The following is a 12,836-nucleotide window of genomic DNA, read 5'->3' as shown; positions in this document are numbered from 1 at the left end:
GACTTTATATGATAAATATCCTACAGATTATCTTTAAACAGGATGTCCCTCAGGCTCTCTAGGTGATTAATATGTCTATTTTTCATTCATAAACATTTCAAACAGCCCCAAAATGCAGAATATAATTAAGCAGTTGTGCACCTACATTCAGATTTAACATGTTTACATTTAGCTGTATTTGCTTTATTTTTCTTGTTAAAGACATAAAATGTTACAGATAAGGTATAAATTCCATGTGCCATTCTCCCCATGGCCACTCCCCCCACCAATTAACCACTATTCTGAAGTTGCTTCCATGCTTGTTTTTGTATTTTTATTACCTAAAAGTATATACTTAAATGTGACGTGATGTTCTGTGTGTGTTTAATATGTACATAAATGGCAAAACACGTTCTATATCCTTTTGCAATCTGACATTTCCAACTTGGTCAATATTTTGTAACCTTTATCCATGCTGACACTTGTAATCTCTTCATTCTGATTGTTGTTTGATGTGTAATGTGTTGATTGAATAACCCATAGTTTGTCCACACCCCTACTGACAGGCTGAGAGGTTGTCTCTACATTGTCACTGTTGTGGATGAGCCAGTGTCCTCATCATCAACGAGGCAGCTCTTTCAACAAAGGAAATAAGTTCAAGTCCACTTAGTGCCTTTTGGTATTATTTTGGGATGACACCTGGCTTTGAAATCAAACCAAGGACTCTTCATCCTTGCAAGTTCCTTTTAAGTTCAACAAAATCAATTGTCGTATTCCAGGGTATTATTTTGCATACGGCTATCATTATTGATTTCTAGAGTTACACTTTTAACTCATAAGCATAAATAAAAGAATTAGAAACATTTATAGACACGGAATTAGTACTACCCATATATAATACGCATCCTTATTTTTCCCTCACAAATTTGGGCAATAAAGGTGCTCCTTATACATGGCAAAATATGGTAAATAAAATTCGGTTATTCTAATATTTAATGTCCTGCTTTGATAATGTAATAACCTAAAGTCAAAGAAATATTAGCAAATGGTTAACATTTGTTTGTTACATCGTAGTGTATTTGTAAATATGAACATTTAAAAATGCTCCTTGATTTCATGAATGTTTAAACTGTGTTATGTTCCCAGGATGAATTTTCCCCCACAAGTAAGCTCCAGCGTTTGCTGGCGGAATCTCGTCAGATGGTTACGGACCTGGAACTGAGTACTCTGCTCCCTATCAGCTCTGAGAATCTCAACAGCAGTGCCAAAAATGTACGTGGCTACTTTTCTTTTGACCCCATCGGTAGTATCTGAATACTCCACGGAGGTTCCATGTGCCAGTGTCACTGGTCGGGCAGCCCTTCTGTTGGAATAGATGTTCTCTATGTCTCTGAGGGAGGGGGTAGCACACTGGTTTTCAGGAGGAAGAAATGACATACTCAGATGTCACTGCACCCAGATTTCCTTTTTCTAATTACTTGGCCATAGGAATATAAATTCTTGGGGATTTAAAACGAACATTTTATTATAGAAGAATTCAGATACACACAGAAGTAGAACGAATACTACAATCACAGACCTTCAACAACCATCAACTTTCTGCCATTTTTGTTTTTTCCCCCATCCTTAAACACGTTTTCTTCTGAAGCATGTTAAAGCAAATCCTAGACATCATATCATTTTACTCATAAATACTTTAGTATGTATCTCTAAATACTTTGGTATTTTTAAGAAGAAGCATAACATCATACCCAACCAAATTCATAATAATTCCGAGACACCATCTAATGACTAGACCATGTTAAGTTTTCCCCATTCATCTCAAAAATGTCTTTCTCATCTTTGTTCTGATCCATGTCCAACCAGGGTTCATACTTTGCATTTGGATATGTCCTTTAAGGCCTCTCTTCACTACCAACAGTTTCTTCTCCCTCCTTCCTCCTCTTTCTTCTTCCTCTTCCATCTTCTCCATTTTTTTTCCCTAATGCCTTTTATTTGTGGAAGAAACATTGGGTCATTTGTCCTGGAGAATTTCCCACTTTCTGGATCTTGTTGACTGGATCCTCACTGATGTTTAACATTCCTCCCCCCCCCCGCCCCCCGCATAATTCCTATAAGCCAGTATTTCGTCATCTAGCTACTTGATTATACTCAGGATCAGTTTGGTTTTTGGGTTTGCGTTGGCCTGACTACTTCCCTGAGGACGCTGTCAGCTTCCTGTTCCATCATTGCAGGAGGGTCTTCCCACTTGTAATGTTAAGTTTGGTCAGGAGTTCAGGAGTTTGTCGGCTTGAGCTTTAATATTATAAAGTTCCCCTACAGGTCACTTAATGATTTTAGCATTTCTTGGTTATTATTATTTAGATCTATTATGTAATTAGTAATCTGTCATTCCTCAGTGAGTGTTTCACATGTTAACTGCTTTTTCTGAGCACAGTGACATTTCAGTAGCAATGATATCAGTTGCTTTGTAGATTTTATAGCCTGAACATAAATAGTGAAAAGAACACTGAACTTGAAATCAAGATACTTGGGTCCTATTTTTCCTCATCTACAAAATAAGAGATTGGCATCTATGCTCTCAATTTAAGATTCCAGGTACATTACTTGTGCATAAAGATGTTTCAAAGCCATTGACTAAAACTTTTTTTGTATCCTTGACCAAAAAACTAAAATTAAAAAAAAGGTCTATAAGAACACTGAAGTACTTTTCTTTTAAAATCAACTTGATTGAGGTATAGTTTACCTTTCTGGACTCTGTGATCTGTTCCATCGATCGGGTTGTCCGCCTGACACCAATACCACACTATTGATTACGTCACCCCACAGAAAGTCGTGATGTCTTGTAGTATACATCCTCTACTTTGCTTTCTTTTGCAAAATTGTTTTGCAGGTCCTTAGCAATTTTAGAATCAATTTGTCATTTTTTTAAAAAATGCTCTCTTATATTGTGATTTCATTGAAAGTATAGATGACTTTGGGAAGAATTGACATCTGTGAACAGAGTATATATCCATTTATTTAGGTCTTCCTTCTCTTAACCACATTTTGTAGCTTTCATTGTAGGTGGTCTTGCACACCTTTTCTTAAACTTATTTCTAATCTTTTGTCTATTGATGCCATTATACATGGTATTTTAAATTTCATTTTCAAATTGTTTCTCGATGATATAAAGAACTGCAGTGGCCTTGTAATTTGCACCTTTGCTAAATTCACCTATGCTAGTAGGTTTTCTGTAGATTCTTAGGATTTTTCTACATAGACAATCATGGAATTTGTGAATAAAGAATGTCTTTTTCTAACCTAATGCCTTATTTCTTTTTCTTACCTTATTGTTCTGGACAAGACCTCCAGATCAATGTTGAATAGAAACTGAGGACAGACATCCTTGCCTTGTGCCATGAAATACTCTCTGGTGGCGTTTTTTGCTTAGTTCTTCACATCGGTATTTTGTTAGACCCAGAGTTCCGTGGAGCAGGTTCTGTGTGACACAGGTGATCTGCAACTAAAACATTCACCATTTTAGAATCAACTTGCTCGTTGCCACGAGCCTCAACGGGTAGTTGCCTATTAAATTAAGCTGCACCTCCTATATTTGGGTCCCAGTTTCCTAATCTGCAAAATAGCAAAATCTATCTGTTAATTTTATAGAAACCAATATAAATCACACACTGCTTATTATAGGTAAGAGAAGGTGTCTTCTATGACATACCATGTGTGCCATATAATCCTTTCAAAGTGGAAACCGTGAGGGACTTTGTGGTGAGTTCTAGTAGGAAGGTTGTGTTTCTTGACAAACTCTCTTTGAAGCATTAGTGAAGCTATTTATTTACATTGGGTCAGAAAGTATTTTTAAGTATTGGTAAGGTTTGTTTTTAACAGCTTTACTGAGCTATAATATCCATACCATGAAGTTCTCCCACGTAAGTGTACAATTCAGTGCTTTTACTGTATTTACGTAGGTGTGCGACCATCACCACAATGTGATTATAGGACATTTTCATCATCCCAAAAGAAACCCTGTCTCCATGATCCGTCACTCCCCGTTCACCCTGCCCACAGCCCCCCTCCGCCTTTAATCTACCTTTTGTCTCTATGGATTTGTCGGGCAGAGAGTTTTCATCAGAGTTTGTTGAATAGAATTCAGGGAATCCATAAATTCTGATGGGAATACGAGTTACACATAAGTTTACTTTTATTAGCCTCTAATTGAAAACTAGCACTTCTTTCAATTACGAGTATAGAAAACAAGCCCTAGTAGACACAGTACTTGTGACTTTGTCACCAGTAGCGATCACACATCATTTCATATCACATTACAATTATCGCAGATCACACTACCTCAGAATTTCTCCTTAGCACTGCCTCTGGATTACAGAATATTAGACCTGTTAATATGCTAGATCTTATGATTGAATGCATTAATAAAGAAGAACATGTATTATTACACCACAACCTGGTTTAATATGTGATAACCACAGTTACTTCTGCTGTGATACAACATACACCCGGCTTCCTAAAACTCACCACGCAAGGCAGAATTGCGTGATAAAAACCATGGCTTACAGGAAAAATGGGGCCAGGAGCCTAACACTCAAAAACTTTGTCAGTGATACATTAAAAAAAAAAAAAAAAAAGGAATGTAATCAAAATTATGGCTCAGCCCAGCTGGGTACAGTTCACCTAGTGTTTCTTGTAGACAAAATTGCATGGAAACAAAGGCATCTTCACATTATGCTCAAATTGTTCCCTAATACATCTGATGTGTTAGAATAAATTCTCATTTTCAAAACAAGTGTCATAGCAGAGCTGACTATTTCGGTACACTCTGTGACGGGATCCCACGCATGTTGCTGGCCTCAGGCTCTTAACCTCTTCTTTAGGGTTTATGTCAAGTTTCTGTCTAAGATATAATCAACAGCTGCCTCACTTTTGTCCTCAGAGCACAGCTGTGTGTATGTGTGTTTGTGGGTATATCGCCATCAGAGCTCAGGTGACAGCACCTGGTGGCTGGTTATACTCCAGTCTCCCTGTTCCTCCCTGAGCCCCTTAAGGAGCCCCACCCCGAATTCATTGTGGCACCCCCAGTCGTAGCACCCACAATCCCCCCTCCCAGAGGATGGAACTGATAGGTAAAATGAAGGAAAAAGGCAAAACAGGGACCTCAGTTACAGACTGAAAAAAACAACACGCTACAGCTGTTGGAGGTGGGTGAAAACTTGGCTTTATGAGAATTTTTGAGCTTGAAAGACTCAGCAGAGAAGTCTGATCTCAACCTTTTATTTTACAGGTGAGGAAAAGGGATCAAATCTCGTGCTTACTATCCCGAAGCTAGAATCAGGTTATCAAGTAGTTGGGAAAAATATTGGCTCCAGATGTAATACATTTCCCAGTGTTTTAAGTGACTCTGGAGGTGCTGGGAAAACAACAGAAGTCCACTTGGGAGTGCACTTCTCCCCCCTCCACCCCCATCCTTTGCACTAGGTATAGCTAGTTACAGAAAGGCACATCATTCTGTAAAAAATTCTTAATTTTTGCAATAAGGAAGCAGGGTAAATTTCTGAGCAGCCTGTCTGCTTTACAGAGGTTTTTCCATCTGTTGCTAAGGGCAAGGGTCCTATTTCAAAGGCTTTCTCTGAAACGCACTCTCCTACATTGTCGGGGGGCAGGAAGGCTGCACAAAGTGATTCGATGGATCCTTCTGGCAGGGCACCTGGCCATGTTTCCTAAACGTCGCCTGAATCTGCACCTTTGACAGAGCAGTGTCCCCTGGGGATGCCTCTCTCCTACAGCTACATCTGCATGTGTATCAAATAAGTCATTCATTGCAGTGGTGCTCGGTAATAGCAAGTTAAGAGATAGCCCAACTGTCCCGCAAAGAGGAACTGAGTGCCGAGGGTGGCACGTCCACCGGCTGGGACTTTACCTATAGCTGTGGGACAGGAAGAGGAAATACCTCCAGGGTGTATTAGTAAGTGAAAAGAAGCAAGATACTGAAAGGTTCCTGTAGTATTCTAACATGAAAGGGGATGGGAATAAGAATACACATTATTATTCTTATTTTAATTTTTATTGGGGAATATTGAGGAACAGTGTGTTTTCCTAGGACCCATCAGCTCCAAGTCAAGTCTTAGTTTTTTTTCAGTCTAGTTACGGAGGGCGCAGCTCACTGGCCCATGTGGGAATCGAACCAGTGACCTGGGTGTTAAGAGCACTGGGCTCTAACCAACTGAGCCAACCGGCCGCCCCCTATAATTTTCATTTTCAAACCATATCAACATATTAACTATTGAAAAAAAACCCCAATAATTTAAAAATAGTGGAAAAAAGGAAAGCAGAGTAGAAGCTAGCACAGTAGACCCCATCACCTTTCCCCACAGCAGGAAGGGGGAAGGACTCAGCCTGAAACTGAACTTGGAGTTTTGACTGGTACGTGGTAACGGACATCCTCGTTACAGGTTTGAGACGGTTGCTGTTTCCTGACAGCGTCCTTCACCGTTTTTTGTGGTATGCTGGTAAAACCCACGGATCCCTTGTAGAATAATGTTTTTAAATGAATAAAATAAATTAATAAAATAAAATATCAGATTGTGAGATACATAGGAAGGCAATTTGAGTAGAGAGGAGGCAGCACGAGGAAAGCACAGGGGTCTGGAAGCCCCTCTAATCCTAGAGTGGCTCAAATGTAGGCCCCGTGGGGAGAAGGACCTGAGCCTTCCCAGGTGTCCTCCTCTTTCCTTCTTTTTCAAAATATCTCCTAGCAATGCTGACTGAGCCCTCAGCAGGTACTTAGGTTGTTGATTCTTCTTATTATTTTTTTAATTAAAATTTATTGGGGTGACAATGGTTAGTAAAGTTACATAGGGTTCAGGTGTACAATTCTGTATTACATCATCTAAATATCCCATTGTGTGTTCACCACCCAGAGTCAGTTCTCCTTCCATCACCATATATTGGATCCCCTTTACCCTCATCTACCACCCGGCTCCCTGTTGATTCTTATTGATGACCATTGTTTCATTAGGGCTCACTCCATCATGCATAGTAAGGCTGACAGAGAGCCAGGTGTATTTGGGCCTCAGCTGATGGCCCGAGTTTAAGCCGCAATACATATGGGAAAGCACATAGCATCGCCACCGCAGTGGCAGATAGAGGGCCCCACACGAATAGGAAGTCGGTACATCTTTGTTGGATGGCTGGCTGGCAGTTTATGTAAAATTCCTTCATTCTGTGTCGTTAATTCCCTAAGGCCTCTTAAAGGCATGTTTGCTGTATTTGTGTATTGTCTCCTTAAGTATTTTCTAGTTTCTAGGGTACTAATTTGGCAGTTGTTTTGTAGAACTTAGAAGTCCCAGAAGAGTCAGTTCAAAAAAATGCCTCTGTCAGTAACTGAAAACAAAAGTCAACTTCAGTCGGCAGTGTTCACAGGTAAGTCACCTTTGCTTAGCTCGCCTTATAGCACAATGGATATTTAATAAGTAACTTGGGAGCACTGCTAATGTAGCGTTAAGGCCATGCATTTGCTTGCCGGTAATCCTTTCCTTGTTTGACCTATTTATACATACCTTCCAAATTTAATCAGAGTAAAATGTCAATGACTTGTAAGAGAAATGCAGATATGAAAAATCTCTTGTTCTCTGTGCCCCTGGAATTGTTAATCTAAGGAAGTGAATACACAGGGCTTTCAAAATCGAAATCTAAATTCACATTTCATATGAATGTCTGTCTAGAAAGGACTCTTTGTGGGGTTTCAAGTTATATAAAAAGGTTTATTGACCTAGTAAGCACTTTCTTGATTTGCGTTTCCTTTTACAAACCTTCGTTTCACATGCCCAGTTTCTTTAGAATCCAGTTTAAGTAGTTGAAAGGCATACTCATTTCAGTTTTCAGTGTAAGCATAAGAGCGTTTAAAAAAACTCTGTGAAAGCAGTAAGCTTAAATAGCTCTCTCCCTTTCTTCCTTGCTCCTGTTCCTTCTCTCTCTTTGTTGAGAATTTTTCGTATTGATAATATTTTGCATGACATTTTGTTGATGAAAATCGGTGCGGTTCATGTTTTAGAGGCTGGGAGCTCATAGCACACTAACCAGCACTCACTGATTGATTTTATTACTTTATTTCCCTGCTGTAGGAGCCCATTTCTCATCTACGTGGAAGGCAGGAAGTAGACATCAATACCTAATACTTAACCTTGGAAACAAAAAGAGGACTGTAATCCTTCATAAGCAACATTTAATACCAAAAGGGAGCAGAAACTGAAAGTTAATTTTTAAACATCGATATTTTGTTTCTTTTCAAGTTAACCGCTTGCATGTGTAAGAAATATTTTTCACGTGTAAGAAATTAGGCCTTATTCTCTATTGTATATATCCAAACTTGTAATTATGCTAAGAGATAAAAAGATTTCCCCTGGAAACATGCAGACCACTACGGGTTAAATACTGGAGAAGCTCTTTAAAAGGGAATATCAAAGAGAGAACCCCAAATATAAAATGCTCTTTTAACTATCTGATTTTTTTTTAAACCTATGCATACATTTAAATTATAACCCGTAGCTCATCAGAGTCAGCTCCAAATCTACGAGAAATAGTATTCTTGTCTCTGGAGGTTTTAGCCCTGGATTTTGCTGTGCAAACAGACATAAAATGATCTGATATAAAATATTTTTAACTGGAAATTATCTCCTCTGTTACGGACAACTGAGGCCCCTCTGTCCCAAAGCTAAGCAGAGCCTCATCCTGTCTGGGTTTCTAGTCCCATCCGTATGTACAGACAAAAGTTTGCTGGAAGAGGAAGTTCTATATGCATTTAAAAAAAATGATTAAAGACTAAAACACTCCCGTTTTAGCTTGTAATTTAATTTTTTAAAGAATGTACTATGTGCCTCTCTGTCCTTGAAGAGAATTGATCAGCTTCAGTGAATAAAACATATTTTTAATAGTAATTTTCTTTGGTTTCTTTTTATTATACAGGAGTAAAATAAGGGAGGTTAGTTGCCTGAAACCCAACCTGGCAAGTTAATTTCCTCAGGAATGGGAATGGATTTTTTTAAGCATTTCAGATATCAAAGTTCTATTGTGCTGTATAAATGGCCTTTTGTTCAAAGGTTTCAGTGCTGCTTCAGAGATGATTTTCATGAGAGTGGAGGAGCCACCCCATTTAGCCTTTTTAATTAGGGTGCTGAAAAGAGAAATTGGGTGAGGTTGGCTATGTTCTATATAAATGCTGGCTGTTTCCCGCAGGTTAGCCTGCTTTGTACAGAGCTAGGCTAAGGAAGGTGTCAGAAATTCTGAGCTGTCGCCTCCAAGTTAGAAACCTAAAATGCCCCTGCAGAGGCTGACTTCCAATCTGAGCATCAAAATATTAAAATTCTCCTCTTTTTGATCGGTTCGTGGCTACATGTCAACTTGCCTAGTGTAGAGAGAACACTGAGTAGGTGTGCTAAGGAGGAAGAAATTCTAAGGAAGAACTAAAAGGATTTGAAAAAAGTCAAAAATGATTTTGTGTCTCAATGTAATTTAGCTCATAGGATTATAGTATCTACAACACCTAGTCTTACATTATTGTGGACTAGAGCACATGTAATTCACAAATGGGAAATCTTAGTATTATCAATTTATCTATCTCAACCTAAGTTATTTCAGTATGTGAGCAATTTCAGTTAAAGCGAGGCAGCCTCAGTCTGTCTGACATAGATGCAAGATAAAACTAGATTTTAGCACTTACATTTTGTCATTGACATTCTTTCATTTTAAGAGGAGGCAACCAAATTGTACTCTCATTTCCCTGCCACAAATGATCTCAGCCATCAGAAGAGACTGATATCAGGGTATTTTTAGAATTTGTGAACAGATCTTTTCAACAAATAGAAATACCCCAAAGAAAGAAATTCTGAATCAAGACAATCCATAAACACCAAAACCAGTTTTACGTAAAAGGTGCTAATAGAATGCGTGGAATTGAGAGGCTGTGCAGGTCAGGTCGGTTCACTTCAGGAACGTGGCTGAGGACTGAAATCTTGTATATGGCACGGCTACTTGATCCTGGAGTTCTTTTCCTCTGTGGTCGTGACCTGAGATTTCTTTTTCCTCTAGTTAGATACCTGTAGCTGGGGGGTTGTTTTGAAGTCGTGCATCTTCATTTCTCTTGAGCCATTTGAGGACGATTTCGTTAGGGTCCATTTCAGGAAGGTTCATCATTCTAGGCCTGAAACAGAATAATCTTAGCAACCACTTCATATGGGATAGAGAACAGAGTGACTACGATTGGATTAAGGAACCAGACACATTCATCAGGACCACAGCTGACAAGGTTGGTCTTAGAAGGGAGTTTCTCGAATGAAGAGGGACCAGCAGGCAGTCCTGTAAAGATAATTTCTGGGTTCTCAGCCAAATGCATGCGTAAGGAGATCTAGCAAAAAAAAGAGCAAAATAATTTGAGAGCACGGTAAGTACTGCTTTGCTGACCACTGGAGATACAACCATGAGCAACGCAATCCTCGTTTCCAGTCTAGTGGAGGAGACAGACTTGAATCAAATAATCATAACTAGGTCATGAAACACTGGTAGGTGCCATGAAATAAAGCCTTGAGCACTGTGACAGCACCATAACGGGCATAGGGCAAGGGCGGAGGGTTCCGAGGAGGCTCCCGGGAGGAAGTGACATCTGAACTGAGCTGAAAGATGAGTAGGCAAACAGGAAGAGGAAGAACATTCCAGACACTGATAACAGCATGTGCAAAGGCCCTGAGGTGGAAGGAGTGTGATGTATTTTCAGAACTGATGGACCAGGATGGTGCAAGATGAAGCTGGAGAGAGGCTGGGGCCAGATCACTTACACCCACCCACACGTGCGTGTCAGTGAGGCAGTGTGAGGGTTGCAGCTCCAAAGAGGTCAACTCCATTGTTTATCTCCTTGGGTTTTCCTGGAAACGAGGTGTAATTCATATCCCAAAAGCTTTGCCTGTGTAATACCTCGGGGGAAGCATTCAACAGCCCTGGAGATACCCCAGAATGGCACCCTGATTCTGACCACGACAGCCCATCATCCACTACCGATCCAGCATGAGAACCAAAGCTCCCTGAAGATGTTATGAGATGAACCTGGACAAACCTTGAGTAAGGAAGCTGTGTCCTTGTGTCCCCAGGAAATGCTCTGTCAAAAAACCAAGCCAAATGTCAAAGTGTAGCAAGTGATGGGGGTTGTTGACTCACATTTTCAACCCTTCATTTCACCCTCATTTGTCAAACATTGATGCGCTCCAGGCACCCTGCTAGGTACTGAGGATATAAACGTGTGTAAGACAGCTCAAAATCTTACCCACAAGCAGATAAATTAGAATTCGTTAGAGATGTTTTAGCAAAGTGCTCTAGGATCCCAACCAGTGCTGAGCAGGGCCCGGCACAGTAAAAACTATTATTAAAAAGAGTGGTAGTTGGTGGCTAATGTTGTCACTATAGCAGACGTTCTAGACCCATAGGGGTTGTTGCCTGGTTTAAAAGGAGAGGCTGTGCTAAGGTGACGTTCACTGCTTTTGTCTGATATGGTAAAGGAGTCTGAGAAACAGCTGGTGTGGAGCCAGCAGCCCCTGTATTGTGGTCTTTATTTCACCACAGCTATTGGCCGGAGTGCCCAGGATGAAAAACGAGATAATACAGAGAAAGCGTTTAGCCCAGTGCCTAGCAAATAAAAAGCATTCAATAACTATTAGCTATTGTTGTCATTTTATTGTGATTCTGGTAAAGAAGCCTTTCGGTGATTGGAATTAGATAAAGAGTGGTTAATGTCTCTAGTGGAGTGAGAAGAGAGCCTTGTCAAATGCGATTTTCAGGTACTCAGTGTCAGCTCGGGCTAGGCAGTGAGGAATCAGCAAGGTTACAGAAAGGGTGGGGGACCACAGGCAGGGTTATAGAAGCCTCACTTTCCCTCTTCAAGGGGGGTCCTTAGTCACTGTATTGGATGATTTCACACCTATACCATAAGAAAGTTGAGGGTAACAGAAACAAAATTACAAACATTTGATCCAATATATGGTGATGGAAGGAGAACTGACTCTGGGTGGTGAACACACAATGGGATTTGTAGATGATGTAATACAGAGTTGTACACCTGAAATCTATGTAATGTCACTAACAATTGTCACCCCAATAAAAAAAATAACAAACATTTCAGAGCATACACTTGGGGAAACTGATTTTTTTTTTTTTTTACTTCAGTCTTGCGACAGATAATTTAAAAAGCAAAACCAACAATGTTTTTAAAAGTCCCACACCACCTCCGGTGGCATCTTTTCAATGCACTTGGATGGCCCAGTACTGTTTTGTTCGGATCTGTCTGCAGGCTGTCCCAGCCCTGCCTCTCCAGGCCCCTTACTGTGCCTGGGTTCTGGCCAGGTGTCCGCATGCTGAGCCTGCAGTCTCTGAAAATGCAGCCCACAGCCCCGCGTGGATAACGGTAGTTACCTTAGAGATGCACGAAGAGGAGGCCGCATAATCGTTTACATTTTGACACATAAGACTAAAACGGGGGAAAAAACAGTCTAGTTGTGCTTCCATCGGTCAAATTCATTGAGGTCAAATTTTCTCCAATGAACCAGATCCGAGCCTGGTGCGGACAAGGCTTGGTGAGCCCGGGGTGGAGGGCTGTGTGGGGGAAGGGAATTGGCCGGCGCCCCCACTCGGAGGAAGGAGGAGCGACTGCCAAGGAGGCGGGTAGAGGTGTGGAGCGGCTGGGGGCCTTGGCCTGTGTCCGCCGGGCTGGGGGCGGGGCGGGGCGGGCGGAGGGGGCGGGGCGAGCGCGGGCGGGGCAGGGCCGGGAGCCGGGGCGGTGGGCGGGGCGGCGCGGTGGGCGGGGCGGTGGG

General features: G+C 40.9%; 1 protein-coding gene across 2 annotated transcripts in view; it reads left to right on the top strand.

Annotated features, from left to right (window-relative positions):
- The window catches only part of CCDC62 (coiled-coil domain containing 62), a 30,381-nt gene extending 21,462 nt beyond the window's left edge, over positions 1 to 8,919 (top strand). The window contains exons 11-13 of one of the 2 annotated variants that reach the window (XM_081037445.1): positions 1,126 to 1,251; positions 7,319 to 7,407; positions 8,109 to 8,919. In XM_081037445.1, the coding sequence (XP_080893571.1) occupies positions 1,126 to 1,251; positions 7,319 to 7,372 (180 nt within the window). In that variant the 3' untranslated portion in view covers positions 7,373 to 7,407; positions 8,109 to 8,919. Of the gene's footprint in view, positions 1 to 1,125; positions 1,416 to 7,318; positions 7,408 to 8,108 lie in introns of those variants that run through there. The other variant, XM_081037446.1, reaches the window with a different exon arrangement.
- The last annotated feature ends 3,917 nt before the right edge of the window (positions 8,920 to 12,836 follow it).

Source organism: Rhinolophus hipposideros (genome assembly GCF_964194185.1).
Source record: "Rhinolophus hipposideros genome assembly, chromosome: 24".
Lineage (NCBI taxonomy): Eukaryota > Metazoa > Chordata > Mammalia > Chiroptera > Rhinolophidae > Rhinolophus > Rhinolophus hipposideros.
This window is presented reverse-complemented; position numbering and strand designations above follow the sequence as displayed.